At 41.1% G+C, this 19,758-nt stretch overlaps 1 protein-coding gene across 2 annotated transcripts; it reads left to right on the top strand.

Moving 5' to 3' along the window:
- The first annotated feature begins 833 nt into the window (after positions 1–833).
- On the top strand, positions 834–19,714 carry LOC108120043 (solute carrier family 7 member 14). Of its 2 annotated transcripts, none has more exons than XM_043211142.2 (12): positions 834–987; positions 5,738–5,863; positions 5,932–6,085; positions 13,432–13,563; positions 13,624–13,722; positions 13,781–14,161; positions 14,224–14,407; positions 14,461–15,053; positions 15,115–15,280; positions 15,342–15,558; positions 15,621–15,720; positions 15,780–19,714. In XM_043211142.2, exons 1-12 carry the CDS (start codon positions 961–963, stop codon positions 16,031–16,033), a joined length of 2,433 nt encoding a protein of 810 aa, XP_043067077.1. In that variant the 5' UTR covers positions 834–960; the 3' UTR covers positions 16,034–19,714. The 2 variants fall into 2 exon arrangements, with proteins under 2 accessions (XP_043067077.1, XP_043067076.1); XM_043211141.2 differs by lacking the exon at positions 834–987 and adding an exon at positions 1,907–3,180.
- The last annotated feature ends 44 nt before the right edge of the window (positions 19,715–19,758 follow it).

Raw genomic sequence — 19,758 nt, 5'->3', positions numbered from 1 at the left:
GTAAAAAGGATATTTTACGGTTTGATCTAAGGTGCGAAACATTATATATATTTTTTATCTCTTTTACAATATATCATGAAAAGACAAGAAAGGCAAGCTAGTTAGTTAAAACCTTGCAGTTAAAACCGGATATATATCGCAAACATCGGATATAGTTGGTCGACACTTATGGGAATTTATTACAATAAAAAACCTAAAAAAAAGTCCCAAGCTTCTATCTTCAAAAATACAAAGTTGGTATTTTTACCAAATACCATTTCCGATCGTTCAGTTATATGACAGCTATAAGATATAATCGCCGATCATTATGGAATTTGGTGGGTCGTATTATTTTGCTGGTCGTCTTAATAGAAGCACTAATGCAAAATCCAAACTCTAAAAACACCAAAGTTATACCATCAATCAGTTATATGGCAGCTATAGGATATAGTCGGCCGATCCGACTTATATACTGCGTGCAAAGAAAGAAGGTTGTGTGAAAAGTTTCAAGTCGATAGCTTTAAAACTGAGAGAATAGTTTGCGTAGAAGCAGACGAACACACAGATGGACAGACGGTCAGACGGACATGCTCATATCAACTCAGGAGGTGATTCGGATCAAGAATATTTTATGGAGTCGGTGATGTCTCCTTCACTGCGTTGCACATTTTTGGACAAAATTATAATACCCTCTGCTAGGGTGTACATTTAAATATCATTTAGAACACTCTCATTAAAGAACTTTACTTTTAGTTTCTAATACCTAGTCATAAATCTTGAACATCCATTTCCATGACACTGATATTTTTCCCAATGTATTCATGGACCAACAGATGGAAAGATGAGTGAGTGCATGTGCCTATCTTACATCGGATTAGAGACGATTCTCTCGCACGGAACACCCAAGAAAAAGCAACCAAGAACACCAGCAGCTACTTATAGCAGTACACGATCTCCGGGGGAACGTTCGTCGAACGTTGTATGCCAATGACAGCAGCACCGACGAGAGTACGTAAGATTTATGGTTGCTATTTTTAAAGCGGCATATTAACAACAGTAGACTAGGGTCCGTACGAATACCATACGAAAACGTATGCTAGTGCTGTGTACTTTTCAGAAAACATTTTCCATTAACTAGGCGAGGATTCTAGGCAGAGATTATTGGACTGAAATGAGATATTTCCTTTAGAGGTGTATGACCTTTTATTTAAGAAAAAGAACACCAAGGAATAATATGTTTTAATCAAAGTACTTCAAAAAACCCTGACACTATGGAGAATATACTCTTCATTTCAAAAAAGCCTTTGAAAATCCTTAAGCCGCGCCATCTGGTGGCAAATACTCGCACCAAAGCAGGCTCTGGGGATTATCCTTTTTAGTGGCAGAGCTTTCGGGCGCCTCAAACGAGATAACAGATAAGGGGACACGACAGGTGAGGGGTGGCAGGGGCGGGGAGAAACAGCAAACAGCAGGTAACAGGTGCGCACACATAAACGGCTTGTCCCGTTACACAATTGGCATAACAGCGGCAGCAACAGCGACGCCTCTGGGGAGCGTGTGTATTTACATACCCTTGGGAGACACCAAACACACACTCACCCATACGCTCACAGGCACACGGGTTGCCGAAAAAAGCGAAAGTCCAAAACGCCCACGCATAACGCTAAAGAGCAACGGGAGCGAGGGGGGTGGGTTTGTGCGTCTGCGCTCTTGCTGCTTGCACTTTCTGTTGCCTACTTTCCTGCGCGCCAGAGTAAGAGAGACAGCAAGAGGGAGAGAGAAAAAGGAAGTGGGAGGAACGACAATGGCGTGCGTGTGAGTATGCTTTTGTGTGTCTGGGAAAGGAGAGGGATGGAGCGAGAGCGAAATCGAAAGTTGGAGGCACGGCGAGAGTGGGTGGGTGGGACTTGTAGCTTTGGGGCATAGAGTCGGGACGAAACTCTGTTATAGATACAGGAAGTTCACGCGACGGCGTTGCCGGATCGCTGGAAATCCCAAAACTTCGCCGCCATGAACGCATGTAATTGTTGTAGTTGTAAGGCGAAAGCTCCCCAGCGAAAGGACCGACCGAAAGCGAAGCACCAGCAAGAAGAAGCACCATCAGCACCATCAGCAGGACCATGAAAGTGGCAGCAGTGGCAGTGGCAGAGGCAGCAGCAACGAACGTGAACTCGGGCACATTTTTTTCGCTCCACTCTACGCTCCATCAAAAAGTGATACACACGGAAAAATAGCCAGCATTCATTCACCGAATATACCGAGGCAAGGAGCACGGCCGCCATCCCAAAGAAATCGAAAACAGCATATAATTAATTCAAATAATTAATCGCTCTAATTAAACTTTGAGTTGCAACCGAGGACTTTGACTTTTTGTTTGTGTGTGTGTCTGTGCGTGCGTGCAGCTGTGAGCTAAGAAAACGGTACAAGAAATAATACATATACATATATACACACACACGTACGTCCATTGCAATTCCGTTCGTGTGTGTGTGTGAATGTGAGTGCGTGTGAGTTAGTTTAGGGGCCACGTGAAGGCGAAGGCGCGCAACAACAGCGGCCGAGGAAGCGGGACAGGAACAGGCAGGCAGCAGCAGGAGCGCTAGCCTCGCAGAGGGGGCGGAGGCGGAGACGGCGACGGAGGATAGAGAAAGTGACAGTGCTGGCGAAAAAGCGAAAACCGAAAGTGAAAAGTAAATCGTGGCGGAGGAGGCGCGCGTGTTGAGGAAACAGGATCTTTCGGCCGTAAACTGTTGAATATAGAATGACGTTGCAGACAAAAATCAATGTGAAGCATAAAAAAGCAACAGAAGTCGAAGCAGGAACAACATCAGAATCAGTAGCAGAATCAACAACACGAGCCTCAACTCTGCGCCGCTTACTTATTTAAAGCGTGAAAGAGCTAGCGAGAGGCGGACTAACGGTGTCCAGTTAACAGTAACAAGTCAAGTGCAACAGCGAGCGAACAAAAACAAGGATAAAGAAATCCAAAAAAAAAAGGAAGAACGGAAACAAAGAGTAACATCTCCTGCTCTTTTATCGCCACTCCACTCGCACTACCACCCATTCCCACGCTCTGCCCCACTCTCACTCTCTTTGGGTTAAAAGAGCTGCGAATTTGATAACTGTTGAAAGAGGAAGTGGAAGAGGAAGCACAAGCAGGACGAGATGAAGCCGTCGGATTTGTTGTTGGTGCTAGAGAAGGTGAGTTAAGTGGGAAGCAACAAAAAAGCCAGGCCGAGCATAATGCAAGCAGGTTAAAAAGTTTATTTTTATTTTTGCTTCTTTTTGGAAGCCGAATTCACAGGCTTTTGGTCACTGCTAAAATTGGAGCCCCCCCTGACCCCCTTCTTGGGAACGCGTGTGCGTGTTCCGCTATCCAAGTCTGCATGTGTGTGTGAGTGTCTGAATGGGAGCTCTGTTGTAACGGTATGCCGTAAAAAGGTCATTATGATACCGAACGCCGACGCAGACACACAAACATGTGTCTTTTCCAAAGCCAGAGTCTATGCCTGTATGTGTATGTGTGTGTGTATAGGGACTTATGCAAATCCATTTGGTAGTATGAAGCAGGAGCAACTCGCGACACCCACTCACACACTCACAAGCGTCCATTCGGCATGTACATACATCGCAACACCAACAACAACAACAGCGGCAGTAACAACGAGCTTCAAAGCCGAAGCGTAAAAACAACAACAAAAAAACACACACACACAAACATACATACATACAAACTGACACTCGTACACACGTATACGGACAAAGAGTTTCGGGTGAATGCGCGAAAGGGACGGCAAGGTGGCCACATTTTTGGCTCGGCGTTATCTTTATTGCCACTTCTGTTGCGCTGGCCCTTTACAGCCGCAACTGTAATTGGAGCAGCCGCTCGTCTCTAGGCCAAATCCCCCCGTTTCCATTTCCCAATCCCAATCCCACTCCCAATTCCCACTCCCCAATGAAACACAAAAACCACAGCGCTTCTGGCCGCCGTTGAAGCTTATCCCACTGAGAGGGGATAGCTCTATAAATAAAGCATCTGTTGTGGGAAGGCTTAGGTGGGCGGGAGCAAGCCAGCAAGACCGACAACCCAATGTTGTGATAATATCACTCATACGCAGTGTGTGGCTGTAACGGCGGGATCGAGCTTGACCAGCCCAGCCCAAAAGTATGCTACACAGCCGGTCATGCCGCAGGAAGCGCTTCCTGTGCGTTTCTCTCTTGCCTAAAAATAGTTATGAATAAGTGATGGCCGACAACAGAGCACAAAGGAAATCATGCTTTCACAATTTCTAATTTATCAATTTTTTTGTCAGTCAGTCAGTCACTCAGTTTATCCGTCTGACAGTAATTCTGCATGCAAATTGCAAACATAAGCCGCTTGTCTTCCTCAGTTGTGGAAAAATCCTGCATTATGGACTTGCCCGGCTGGCGAAAGCAAAAGCCCATTCAATCCCGCCACTACCCCATAACCCGATTATCCTTCGCTCTGTTTAGACCAGTCCCCCGATGTGCAGGATGACCTTTTGTGGTAGTGCATTTACGGCTCATCCCCTGGCACTTTCGAGCCATTAATAACCGCAACTTGCTCAAAAGGGGGGAACTAGAGACTGGAGGTGGCCAGAAGCCGGAGTTGAAAATGCTCTTAGAGCTCTAAAAATTATTCAATTTGCGGGGGATTCAGGTTCTTTATCCAAGTATTTATTTTATTAGGAATATACAAAACAGAGCAATAATTAAATTTCCTGACCCGCTGAGAGTCCTTTTGAAAACGCTGGATGGGTGGAAGCAGGTTGGCCACCAAATGTCGCCGCAGCATGCAACTTGTTTGCACACAAAGGATGGCACAAGGATACCGAGGATAATAAAGCATGAAGTGGGGCTAGGGGCTTGGAGCTTGCGATGATTGCTTGTTGCACTTGACATGGAAGATGCGTTGTGGCAGGGTATCTGGCGGACCGGATGGGCGCTGTTTGGCTGCTCTGATTGCGTCAAGGCCTGGTTAGTGGTCTTTGTTATTGCTGTTGACTGTCCCGGAACCAAGTCAAGTCCATTTCCCTTTCGCCCACAAGCCTTCACCCTCGGTGGATGGAAAAAGTACACACACTAGTACACCACAAGGACCGAAGATGAGGCGACTCTGCGGTTGACTGCCTTCCCGCTGACATGGCATTTAACTTGGCAGGGAATGAGGATCCACTATTGCAACTGACATCAAAGCGCTGGAGGCTCCTCCTCAGATGTGGGTGTGGGCATTAGAGGTCCATTTTATGATCTATTTGCGGAGGGCGGAGATAAGGACACTGCATCCTTCAAGTCTAATTTCATTCCATTAGGTGGTAAAGGGTACAGTTTATACACAGCTTTATATCCTTAACAGTTGTTATCTTTATATTTGAAACCAAACCGGACATGCTATCGGTTTTATTCTCCAGCGTTTTTCAGCATGTTACTCCCAGTGTGGCCTTAATTAATTTTTAAATATCTCATAAGCCCTGCTGCCCACGAAACACAGTTTTGTCCTTGAGAGAGGGAAAAATTGGGCCAAGCCTCTAAGTTGTTTTAGATTCGCCTTGAAAATGGAAAAGGAGGGCACAGGCGGACTGGACTTGTTGCAAATATCGATTGCCGAGTCCTTGCAGGCAACTTTTTTTTTCGCTATGCTGAGGATGTTGAATGATGCCCACGATAGCGCCCGTCTCATCTCCCACAAGTGTAGTGATGGGCCCTCACATTAATTGTCCTTTCACTCCGATTGCAGGTCAAGTTCAGGGTGCCACTGCCACCAGGAGTCAGCTCAACGACGCTCCTGCCCAAGCTCATCCGCACCAAGGATGTGAAGCAGCTGCAGGATGGCAACGCACAACCACAGAAGCCAAAGCTAACGGTAGGCTATACACATCGACATACTTTATGGATATCCTTTGAACATCCTTCCATCAATTTCGCCCTCAGAAATGTCTCAACACCCTGGACCTGACCTCCTTGGGCATCGGCTCCTGTTGCGGAACGGGCATGTACCTGGTGGCCGGCATGGTGGCCCAAAAAATAGCAGGACCCGGAGTGATTATTAGTTTTATTATAGCCGCCATAGCGAGTATTTTCTCAGGTATGTACACACATATACTTCCAGCACTTAAGATACATAGAATCCTAACTGATATCTGACTAATTGGCTTCATTGATGGGCTTTGTCCTACTTTGTGTAGTATTTTGATGAATTTTTTAACAAAAAAAGGGTTTTATTTACCTAAACTTTGAATCAAAACTATAAAAATAATTGGTATTTTTGACTTCAACTTTTTTTAAATGGGATGATAATATTTAAAAAACAATTATCATCTAAACACCCAATACCAATAACAATTTTACATTGTTGAATTACATTGCATTGTTAAGTTATAAGCCAAAATATGTAGCTTTATTGGCGGTCTTAATTCTGACACGGCTGACATCATTCATACTTAAGTATTAAATAAGCAAAATATAAGTATCTATAGTCGATAAATCAAAATAAACATTCTAATATACATATGTACATACATGTAAAAACTTTACTCAGAAAAATATCCTCAGTTCATATGTGGTACTTTAACAAACGATTTTGACAAACTTTAATTGCGGATGTTGAAATTAAAAGCTTCTATTTTGACCAAAACTTAAATCTCATTTTTGAAAAATAAAAAATCCTAGCCCGATCGGACGAGTACCGGACTATTATATATACATAGAACAAGAAAGGAGAGCTAACTTCGGGAGGAAGTTGATATAGCCTTGCAGTTAAAACCGGATCGGACAGTTGGCATCGGATATAATTGGCCGATCCTTATAAGAATATCATAATAAAACCTAAAAAAATCTAAAATCAAAATTGGTATTTTTACCAAATACCATTTCCGATCGTTCAGTTATGGTTCGGAAATGGTATTTGGCTATAGCAAAGATTATAAAGTACATAGATGGGACATCAGGGCCCAAAACGGTCAACTTTTTGCGTCGAGCTTGTTGGTGAGGGGGGAACGCACATGCACACGATTCTATTTTTAGAACTCTTTCCATGTATCCGTCAACAAAAATGTGAACCTATGTGTGTATGTGTGACTGCTCGCACGACGGAGTAAAAATGTTTTGGCTTCCAAATTTCAATTTCAATTTCTCGTTTCTGTTTCCGATGCGCCGATGTGGTAGTTTGTAGAACAAATAGTATTTTTGATCGCCGCAGATCGAGACAGGATGGTAGCGTAATGCAAAGAGTAGCTACTCTATGTGTAATTTTTCTGTGTTCAAATCCTCGTAAGGGCTTTGAACTTTTTCTTTCTTTTATAATTATAATTATTATTTTTTTTTCTTTAATTGTAATATTTTTCTTTAATTTTACAATTGTAAAATTGTTTAATTCTTCATTATGTCCGGCTAATAAAATTTCAAGGGAGTCCTTCCGGCATTTTGTCATCAGACACGTCCGTCACTTATTTTTACTTTAATTGTTTTAGAATGCAATTAAAAATAATAATAATAACGTAAAAATTAAAACTAAAAAAAAAAAAATATAAAAATAAAAGTAAATATAAAAAGAATCATAAAACTAAAACTTTATCAAAATCGAAACAACCGCCCGCTAATGAAGTCGAACCCAGGACCCCATGAATAAGGACCACGCACTATCCATCTAGGCTACCCTCGAAGTTGATTTTATGATACTTAAAATTGGTATTAGAGGAGGCGCTAGAATCCATACCAAAAACAGAGCTGACGAGTAAGGATAGTAAAAGATATTTCTGATCTCTTTACTCTTACATTGGTTCGATTACAACGTTTCAAACTTTCATCGTTCCAAAGATGTTACGATCTAAAAATAGAATTCTCTCTCTCCCTATCTCATCTGCCAGCCGTTTGTCGTGGAACCCGCTCTCAAATGTTTTCATTATTACAGCGGGTTCCACGACGGAAAAAATGAAAACATTTGAGAGCGGGTTCCACGACGCGGCCTGCCAAAGTGCCGTAGAACCCGCACTTATAGACATTTTTACAGCGGGTTCCACTACGAACTGAGACGATGTTAAGGTGATTTTACAATTTTGTATTTTTTTTTATTGGATTATAAATTTAGGAAAACACATTAAAATAATAAAACAATAATATAAATAGATTTAAAATTAAAAAAAAATGGATGTCCCGAGCCGGGTTTGAACTCATTTTACTTTGCACACCAGCCAAGCACTCTACCACTCGGCTATTCCTCATTCGTTGTCTCGCGAAAAATTTCTCAAACTTAACTTGTCGCGCAATGGAACCCGCTCGTTCCAGCGGGTTCCACTGCTGGAACCCGCCATAGAAAATTTTTCTTTGTATGAGATGTCCCATCTATGTACTGTATAATCTTTGGCTATAGGCTATTATGGCTATAGGATATATTCGGCCGATCCCGTACGTTCCGACTTACATACTGCGTGCAAAAAAAGAAGGGTGCAAAGTTTCAAGTCGATAGCTTTAATCTCAGTTTTGTTGAGACATTGAGGCTGAGACTGAGAAGTTGAGTCTAGTTTGAGAGACATGAGTGCTATTTTTGGCAAAATAATACGACCTACCAAATTTCATAAGGATCGGCAGACTATATCCCATAGCTTCCATATAACTGATTGATCGGAAATGACCCAAGTTTCGTGTTTTTGAAGAAATAATTAATTTTTTAAATAAATTGGTTATTTTATGATATTCTCTTAATGGTCGTCCAACTTTATGCGACTTTTGCGATATATGTATATCCGGTTTTAAATGCAAGGGTATATCAACTTCGGCTCCGCCCGAAATTAGATTTCCTTTCTTGTTTTAATTTGAAAGACAGGAAGAAGATCTTATAGAGTAGAGACCATTTTAGTTCGAACAAAAGACCCTAAAAGGGTCGTGAATATTTTCTAGAGAATATTTTCCCAAATTTTCATAGAGATCCAAATAATAGTTCGATAGGAAAACAGCGTTTTGAGGCGCGGTTCGTCACGGCGGCGGACAGCGTCAAGCAACTTTGAATGCGATTATCTCAAAGTCGTATTTTTCCAAAAGTGCCTTCGCTGTGACCACGATTGCACAAGAACTATTTGATCGATCTTCTCCAATTTTTTTTTTAAATTATTCGTAATGATTGTGCCGAGTGGAAACTGGAAATAATACTATACTAATAAAAAGTTTTTGGTTTTTTGATTTCGGTTGACCTGCTAGACTTCCATCGTGGTCACCGCAAGCCGCTATAAAAAAACAGGGTTCCGAGAGAATTGCCAAACCTTCGTAAATTATTCATATTTTTTCAAGAACAAACGCTTGTTGTTTCGATAAAAACATGTACTATCAATAAATAATAACTTCAGTGTCATAAAATAATTGCTACACACCTGAAAAAAAAATCCAAAGTTCCCTCAATTTTTTCGCTCAAAAAGGTATATAACCCCTTAAGCTTGGAAAGTGTATTTTTAGGAGTCTACTACTATAAGATGGAAAATAAAGATGTGCATCCCAGTTAAGACCTCTAAGTGAAAATGTTAAGAAATACTTTTGTACGGACTCTATGCGATCCTGATGTACTCCATTGGGGACTCCAGACACATGAACTTTACTCCAGTATCGGACGGACCAAAGAAATGTATTAGATTTTAGTAATATAGGGTATAATAATAATATAGTAATTTATTTCTTTTAACCATCTTTTAATGAAACTAAGGACACCTTTAGCCTTAATAACCATTGTGGAAATATGGTCGGCAAATTTAAGTTAAGAGTCAAATAGGACGCCCAGACCATTAACCTGAGTTCATGTTTTTAAGGCAATTCCATAGATAGAATACGTAGCCTAAAAAGGGAAAGAACGATCAAAAGACATAAGCTTGCATTTTGATCCATTAGGTGTTGCATAATCTGCTAAACACCATTATTGAAAATGTTGAAGATCGGACTAAAGATTGTATTGGGCAGAGATGGATTTTTACTGAAGACAAAGCTTAACATCATCTGCATAAATAAAAACTAGAGAGTTCTTTCAAGCAGAGGGTAAGTCATTAATGAAAAGAGTAAATAATAACGGGCCAAGATGACTTCCTTGAGGGACGCCAGATATAGCGCTTACCATCTGTTCTTCCATCTAAGTAGCTGGAGATCCACGTTAGGAGGTCTGTATGAAATCCTAGCGTATTTAGTTTACTCAACAAAAGTGAGTGATTCACAAAATCTGTGAATCTGTGTAAAGACTGTGTAAATGAGATTGGCTTGAAATCCCTAACGAAAGACATCTATGACAAAGGATGTCAACTCCAGTAAATTCATGGTGGTGGAGCGACGCTTAATGAAGCCATGCTGACATCGAGAGATGATCGAAGAGAAAAGGTGTTGCAAATAAGGAGTAATTATTTTTTAAATAACTTTGGAATTGCCGACAATGAAGAGATGCCTCTGTAGGCAGCATCCGACTTTTACCCTTTTTTATGAAAGGGAATTATGAAAGATTCCTTCTACTTAAGAGGAAAAATCGAGCTTTGCAAAGATAAGTTGAAAAGTCTATGTAGAGGTTTGCACAGAGTCCTGGCACAGTATTTTAGCACACAGCCTGATACTCCATCGAGCCCTGGCGAATAAACGGGTTTGACCCTTAGAAGATCAGATAATAAGCTATTCCCGGAGAAAGAAAGACAGAAAATAAGATTCGTTGATTGAATGTTGTATGCGATAGGCTAATCTGTCGTTTTTGGCGGAGAATAAGTTTTGTTCTAGTTTTGGAGAATAAATTTTGGATTGAATAGCGGAGAAATGATGCCAATATGTGGGCGGTTTGGACGAAGGCGGTATATATGAACATGCAATGTAAAAAGATGTAGCGGACAAAATGATTTTAATGCCAATAAATTCTATGTCACCAAACTCTTGTGATTTCACCTCTTCAGAAGCAAGTTGGGACTCTACCGAAATGAGGACTACACCCCCCATACACATATAATATACGTATTTAGAGTATATGTATTTATTTGTTTATATATATTTTCTAAAACATTTTAAACTAAATTGAAACGAGTTTTTAATAACCAAAGTAGAGCAACCTTAGAATAAAAACCCGTCAAGCCAACCACGTCAAAACTGTGTAGTAAAGCTGCCAACGTTTTTACTTTTGGGGAATCGATTCTTTTCAATTCAAAAAAAAAATCAATTAAATTAATTTTAAAATCGGTAAAAATTCATAAATAAAAAAACAAAATTAAATAAAAAACTTTTTGGATAAGTAGTTGGGATGATTTATTTATTTTAGAGCTCTATGTAAAGTGGTTTGTTACTTATAGCTCCTCATCCGTATCGTCTGGCAGCGGCACACATTTTTCCCAGATTATTTTCGACTCCTGGATCGCAGAGGATGCATCCTTCTGATCGGTCTCGACGATGCGTCCACGGAGGCTCATCTTGCAATCGCCACATTGGAGGACCACTGAAGAATGAATGCAGTTGCACGGCAAATTGACCTTGCTAATGGCCTGACCTTCGTTAATACCCGGTGCCTTTGGTACTTCTTTATTCTGTGTACGACGGGCTCCTCTGTCCTGGAACCGTTTGTCTAACTCGCGATTGCGCTCCTGCTCTGCCTCCCACTCTAGCTTGGTTATGGGGGGACCTTGGAACTTCCGCGCACGCCAACGAATTTTCACTTCCCCCGGAGTCTGGGCCGTCAAGTTCCCGTACATGGAATTCAAACGCGCGTTGATATCCTCTGGCTCAGTGCCCATAATATTGGGCATTTTTTTCTTAGCCTTGTTGGAATTATTGAACATGTCGTCGGATGAATTTTATAAAATTAGAACCTTATAGCTTGGATTCTGGGTGGCGAATGAATAAATTACTGAGTTTTCAAGCTCTCATTTGATATTATTTGACAGCTCCAAATTTTGTTGACACATTTATGGCTTACTTCGTTTTTTTTGTATAGGCTTTAAAGAGGGGTCATCCTCCTTTTTTGAAATGGCTATATGATACATGATACCGGTCCCGCACAATTACTTTATTTTTGGAAAGCAGTTTCACCCATAATTGTGGTTTAAAGTACTGATCCTATCACACGATGTGCTTTTACAAGGTTTATCATTACCACATAAGACGCCGACCGTTCCTGGCATTAAAATGTATTGGGTGTCGCAATCTTCACAGCATTCACGGATTTTTAAAAACTTGGAGAAATACCTTTGTGCAAAGCAAAGTCCAGACATGATGGAGTGGGCCCCATCTAAATGGAGAGTGGATCCACCATTCTCTTTAGTGTCAGAAGTGTATTGAAAATGTTAGCCAAGTCCCATTGTAACTCACTAGCCACATTGTGCGATCTGTTTGGATCTAAGTCAGAAACCTCTGAAATGACTATTAAGAATCTACTTCCTAGATGTGATACTAAAGGGCCGGGCAGTGGCTAAGTTCATTCATCTGTGTTCTCACTAGCCAGTATCCCGCGAAGACTCTGACAGCCGTGCTGACGCAGGACCGTCCATTCTTAACAACTGGGATGTTTTTTCTTGAGGTCGAAGATCTGGGGCCAGAGTTAGCGGGAAAACCGAAAATTTAAGACGGAGCTGAGCCCTTTTAAAATGGTTCTTTTTTTCGAGAGCTTCCCTAAGATGGAGCTTATATGGGGCGCAAGCCGTTGCCTGGGACGCCCCGGTGCCCCGGCCAGATAAGACGGATACTTATAGGCCATTTCGTGAGATATGTCCTACAGACTGAGACGGCTGTTGAGTTGCTAGAGATCGAGCAGATCGATTTAAAAGCTGCTTGGCTATCACAGAAGGTTTTTTGTGGAGGCTGTTTCTGCGGATGTACCCTTTTTTATATCGTGAGTGAGATATCTGGGTAGGATCATAGGTTGAGGCTTACGACTTCTTCAAGTGTCTTGAGGGGGTCACCCCATGAGATTGCTCGTTTTATCTTGCATTCTTTGAAATTTTTTTTTGGGCCAATGAATACTTAGAATTCTAAAATTGTTCTCCATATATTAAGTAACATTTGAACTCAAATATTCATTTTCCATTAAAAAAATATTAAAATATTCATTAAAAAAAATATTAAAATTTCCCAACAAATGGACAAGATTTTTAAAGAAAAGTTCTCTCAAAAAACACCTTAAAAGAAACTTTAACAAAAACACTTGAATGATTAAAATTTTAAAATAAATTTGATTATAATTATTTAAACTGAATTGAGTTGAACTATTTATTGATATACATATATTCAAAAATTTTAAATTTTAAAACATGGAAGAGCAGTATTATTGTTAATATTATTTATTTTCACAAATTTTGAGAAAATAAGTTTTTGGGAAAATACTTCCATAAAATGCCTATTAAAAACTCTGTCAGTCAGTGGTAGAATACTATCGTCTGTTATTATATTTCATAAATAATGTATCTATTGTATTTTTTCGTTAAATATAAACTCCTTCAGGAGCCTGCTATGCGGAGTTTGGCGTTCGTGTGCCACACACATCCGGCTCGGCCTATATGTATTCATATGTGGCGGTTGGAGAATTTGTAGCTTTTATAATTGGTTGGAACATGATATTGGAATATCTAATAGGTGAGTTGCTATGCTAAAGCTCCAAATATCTCAATAATTACACGAAATATATCCAAAAAGGAACAAGTGCCTGTGCCTGTGCGTTAAGTTCTAGTTTCGATTCCCTTACTGGCAACGCCATTGCGCGAACGATAAGCGAGTCCATCGGCACGATATTCGGTGAGTAAGAAGGTACATAAATCCGGTAGATAGAGGTATATTTTCGGGACTATCATAGGTAAACCTCCGGACTTTATTGCCTTTGGCATAACGCTGCTAATGACCTGCGTCCTGGCAATGGGCGCCAGTAAGTCGGTCATCTTTAACCACTCGCTGAACGCCATTAACCTGGCCACGTGGGTGTTCGTTATGGCCGCCGGTCTCTTCTATGTGGACACGAAGACGTGGTCGGAGCACCAGGGCTTCCTGCCCTACGGCTGGAGCGGTGTGTTCTCCGGTGCTGCCACCTGCTTCTATGCATTTATCGGTTTCGACATCATCGCCACCACCGGCGAGGAGGCCCACAACCCCCAGAAGAGCATACCCAAGGCCATTGTGGGCTCGTTGGTTGTTGTTCTTATCGCCTACGTCAGTGTTAGCCTGGTCCTTACCCTAGTAGGTGGGTACCTCTTGACCTTTGTCCCTTGCAGCTCGTTACTCATGAATTCCTTGCGTTTGTAGTTCCCTACGATCATATTAACACGGGAGCCGCCCTGGTCCAGATGTGGTCCTACGTGAATGCCCCCAAGTGCCGCGCGGTGGTGGCCATCGGCGCCACAGCCGGCCTCTCGGTGGCCATGTTCGGCTCCATGTTCCCCATGCCGCGAGTCATCTATGCCATGGCCCAGGACGGCCTGATCTTCAGGTAAGAGAACCGCAAAATCTTTCTCGGATGATGTCTTAACGTAACTTTTCTAGGCAACTATCGCAACTGTGGCAACGCACCAACGTACCCGGCCTGGCGACGATTGGAAGCGGACTGGCGGCAGCCCTGGTGGCCCTCACCATTCGCCTGGAGATCCTCGTCGAGATGATGTCCATCGGCACTCTGCTGGCCTACACCCTGGTGTCCACCTGTGTCCTTGTGCTGCGCTACCAGCCGCATAGCACCTCGCTGGTGGAGCTACTGCCGGCTCAGCTGCGCACCCCTGTAGCGCCCGGAACCGCCAGTGATTCCCGCGCCCACATCACGCCAGCCGAAGTCCTGGAGGTTCCCGGCAAGCTGACCATCAAGCGAGTGACCCGCGGAATGTCCGATTCGGACGACTCCTTCATAGACGACAGTCCGGAGGGCTTTCTGGGGGGCCGGGATGATCAGTTCCTGGTGTCTGACCGATCAGAGAACAAGTTCTACGGCAGCGTTCACGGAGCACCGACTGGGCCCACCGGACAGGCCACCGCCTTCGACACCATGGGCCTGAACTTTGTAACCCGGAAGATTCACGACTATGCCTACCTGTGTCCCGGCTTCTTTCCCTGGATCAATCCCGGACAAGCCACCACCGAAAGCGGTAAGTTTCGATCACAATTGAGTAGTTCTTTCTACATGAACGGGGTGCTCTCTCTTCCCAGGTATGTACGTCACCAAGCTCGTGGGCATCATGTTCGGTCTCATATTCTTCCTGGACTTGTTCGCGGCCATTGGCTGGTCCGGAGGGCTGGCCGCTTTCGTCTACATCGTTTTGTTTATGGGCATATTTGTGATACTATTGATTATATCACGGCAGCCGCAGAATAGGTATTGTAGACTCTATGACCTCTTGACAATTCGAATAATGATGCTCTACCATCCCCGATAGATATGCGCTGGCGTTCCTTACCCCCGGACTTCCCTTCATTCCGGCCATCGCCATCACCGTGAACATCTATTTGATATTCAAGCTGAGCATCCTGACCCTAGTCCGCTTCACCGTCTGGATGACTCTCGGCTTCGTCATGTACTTCTACTACGGCATTACGCACAGCAGCCTGGAGCAAACCAGCGATGATCTGGAGTTGCACGTCGACAAGGACTACGTAAGTGTCGGGATATTGTGTATTCTTATGATGATCTTATGACTTTCTTTGGCCTTCCGCAGAGCAAAAACGTCGAGGAAAAGGCTGTTTGGGATCAGCAGTCATACAACCAGACCCATGAGCCTGTTTGGGCCAGCAAGGAAGTCAAGCAACCATCCTCAAGTATGTCCATTTCAACAAGGTGGATGAGTCATTCTAAACCCTTTAAATATATTTTACAGAACAACGCTATAACTACGGGAAGTCCTCGTCATCCTCGACCCAGGGCAGCTCGAAGAGCGGCCATAGTGGCAGTGGATCCACGACGAAACCACCGGGCAAAAGTTCCGTTGGCGGTGGACCTCCGCGACCCGTACCACCGCCACCGCCAGCCACCGGGGGAGGTCAGGGCAGAGGTCCGCCGATGGAGCGTCAGTATACCGGGCAGTTCAGCATGTTTGTGGACGAGGGTCAGTTCCCGACGTGGGACGATTAAGCGGCATCCAATTACCCGATCTCAAGCCACAAAGACAATTTCCAAATCCAATTCGTTTCACCATTCCGTGTATTCCCGATTGATTCCCGAGCTAGAAGGCTCCAAGGCACGAGAAGGATATCCGAAGAGGAGCAGCTCACTCACTTGTAAATAAGATTAGCGATGTTAAGTTTAAAGGGTATGGCAAAGTGTAACGCCACCGATTCCATATATATACAAGGCGTACAGATGTACGGAGATGGGCGGAGTAGCCACTGTTCACCGTTCACCGTTCACTGTTCACGGCCCTCCGTTCCGTTCCGTTGCGTCCTGTCGAGGTCACCAAAGTACACCTATACCATATACAAACATATATACATATACATAGATATATACATATATAAAAATTGATTATACAAGCGAATATATATATACACAAATAGCGACGGGTTATTAGTTCAGCAAAGAGTTACAAGTGCAAAGATAACAATTCCATTTATCCTCGATCCAGCGATAGATCTAGGCGATAACAGAAGCTATCAGTGTGCCCAACGTCGATTGACAAGCGTTTTGGGTGACGCTGGTCAAACGGGATTCGGCACAGAAACCAGGAGAGCAGGATACACCGCCATATTTTTGACAGACGGGGCGACAGAGCTGGCGAACAAAATAGTTATATAATATATAAAAATAACTGTGCACAACTGTACATTTTAGGCACTACCACTCCTCCCACAATCACACACACTCTTAAAAACGAAATCCCGATCCTGCGAGGAGATCCACGAGTCAGCGCCAAGGAAATGACTTTTCCTAACCCAAAAGATAGATATATGTAATTTTCCATATATATAGCCCTTGGATGTCTGAGGAACTCTGAGCAATCTCAGGATTGACAGGACCCCCACACACACACACACACTCACAAACCCAGACACAAGGAGAGAAATCCGAACATAAAAATTATGTATTTATGATTCTATTGTTGTTTCTATATATATTTACGCTATGCATTTTGTACGACGTGTCAGCACAGTACAGACGTCCGTCTCAGCGAATCTATCCAAAGTGTTATTTGTTTTTGATCTCCTAGAGGCTCGCGCTAAACTAAAACTCATTTTTAAGCGGCATTTCGCATTTCGCATTCGTTGTAATACAATAATTCATTTTACTTAACGAATTACCAAGCAAAAATTATATGAATACGCATATATATTTATGAAAATTACCATATTAACAATTACCAAAAAGGAATACCAAAAATATTTACTTATCGAACTATTCAACTTAAACAAAAAAACAAAAAAGAAAAAGAATATATAAATGAAAGCAAGCATAACTACCAAAGAATATGTATAAACACAAGTGAAAAACTAAAACAAAAAGGAGACGATATGGTAAAGACCAGCATACTTTTTTCCACTTTATATACTATGTACAAGCAAACATGCAAAACTAATCTATTTTTAACCAAATTACAAGTATATGGCAAGTTTAAAGCAAAATCAACAACATTTTTAAGAATAATACTTCTGATAATTTATTCGTTTTGTAACTTCACTACGACTTTGTACATACACTCGAAACAATCCTTGTACACTCGAAACACGAACCGATATTCTTATATACTCTACCATATTGAAAAAAAAACTGAACCACAACAGAGACAAAAACTATTTATATACAAAACTATTGTCTAAGCTATTTCGATACTTTGATTTCCCTACGTTTCTACGATCTTTATTCTTATGCTTAATTTTAATTCAAACCATTTCGAGTGCCAAATTGTTGCACAAAAGCACTCCTTAAGCCATTAACAGAAATTAGCTGAAAACCAGAAAACCAAACCAACTGAAAACTGAAAATCTCAATCACTCAAGATCCTGGTTTTCAAAGAGAGGAGCTTTCCGGACCAACTACTTAAGATATATAGACGCCACCCAACTGGTCCCGCACTATGTAACTACCTTTTATGGAGTTTTAACCTTGTTTACCACAAACACCAAACCGAAACGCGAAATACAATTTGTACATACACCTCACAGTATCTCTTAAAGCAAATCAGTGAAGAACAGTCAGTGCAAATGTATATTTTTATGAAAAAGGCACAGTAAACAAGCAAACAACAAACAAACAAGCAACTAAATGAAACAAAACTCAGAAGCAAAGCAACAAAACTAAAGAATAACATATCCTACCACACAGCTTAAAGTTGAAATATACATAGATCTAACCGAAACCTGTCGGGCCCAGTTCAGTCGATAGTTTCGATATACGATTATCTGCCATCCAATCCAAAATGGATTTTTTTCCATTTTTTTTATCTGTTTTTTTTTTTGGGTCAAACTCTTGAATTTTAAACGAAATATTTATTGTTTTTTTTTTTGTGGCAGTAATTGCGAAACCGAAACTGTCCGCTGAGGGGGCTTTCGGGTCGGTAGTTCCATATATCCATACTTCTATACTATGGATAACAATAGGTACAGGCAATCCTCCAGTAACTGCGGGCTGCAAACGCTTGCTCTTCCACCTTTCGGTTATTTCCGGTACCACCAACTTAAGAAATAAATAACAAAAACTGTTATGGGAATATGATAGTTGTAATGGATTTTCTACAGTTCCAATTTAAAGTGAAAAAGAAACTATTAACATTAAAATAAACACTATATATCGATAAATGTGAAGAGGGCAAGAGAAAAAGAACAAGAACAAAACCCAAAAAGCTTCCGTTACAAAACGTATGCATTTTACTAAAAAACATTGTTTTAACTTCAAAATCTCTTTTCGAATAATCTCTCGAACGGAAACTAAAAACAGGGAACATTTAATCTACCGTCTATGCTCACTGCAAGCCCCACTTGTAACCTATACTCGTTAAACGTCAACTGAAAGCGGGCCGAGAATCAGCTATAGAAGCAATAGTTACCAAAATCCAAACCGGAAGTGGCGAGTATCCCCAATAAAGAACAAGCAAAAACAATAAAATAGAACAAGCCATATATGAAACTTATGTAGATTAATAGAGAATTATATTTCCGAAACCAAACCAAACAGTTTACTGATTTTTCTGAAGAGCCAAGCCTAAAAAGTCTTAAACACAAGAAACTCACATTAAAACAAAAAGCATTTTAGTTATTGGAAGTACATTAGTGAATTGTTTATTTGGTTGATTGATCAATTGATTTGACAGCTGAATATAATGTACCTAAGTTTTTGTTTATTTCATAAGACTGAATTACTGGAATATGATTTATTTAAACGTGTATATAATTAAGGTGTAATAGCAAACTTTACAACTTTTACTAATGAAGCATCAAAATTTTTGAAATTATTCTGTACTCATTTATCTAAACAAAATGAACAAAAAAATGCAAAAAACAACAAAAAAAACGAAAAGCTATGTGAAAGATTAAGGAAAATACGTGATGATTGAGAAGGAGGCGTGAAAAGTTAATATACAACTATTAATATTGTATTAATATATACGGGAGAGTCCCGTTATGATGATATATATATATATATACATATATATATATATTTCAATGGATCGATAAAACAAAAAAGCAAACCAAAGTGGAATGAAAATGATGTTAAACGATAAGAAAACATTTTTTAATTCAAATACTACTCTTGATTTGTTTTCTGTGTTAATAACTTATTAAATGATATTTCTTGAAAATATTAAAAAAAAAAGTAAGAAAATTTATAGGATATTTAAGTTTGGGCTACTTTTTAATGGGAACATC

This window comes from Drosophila bipectinata, chromosome XL, assembly GCF_030179905.1.
Source record: "Drosophila bipectinata strain 14024-0381.07 chromosome XL, DbipHiC1v2, whole genome shotgun sequence".
Lineage (NCBI taxonomy): Eukaryota > Metazoa > Arthropoda > Insecta > Diptera > Drosophilidae > Drosophila > Drosophila bipectinata.
The sequence above is the reverse complement of the archived record's forward strand: the minus strand, read 5'-3'. Positions and strand labels throughout refer to the sequence as shown.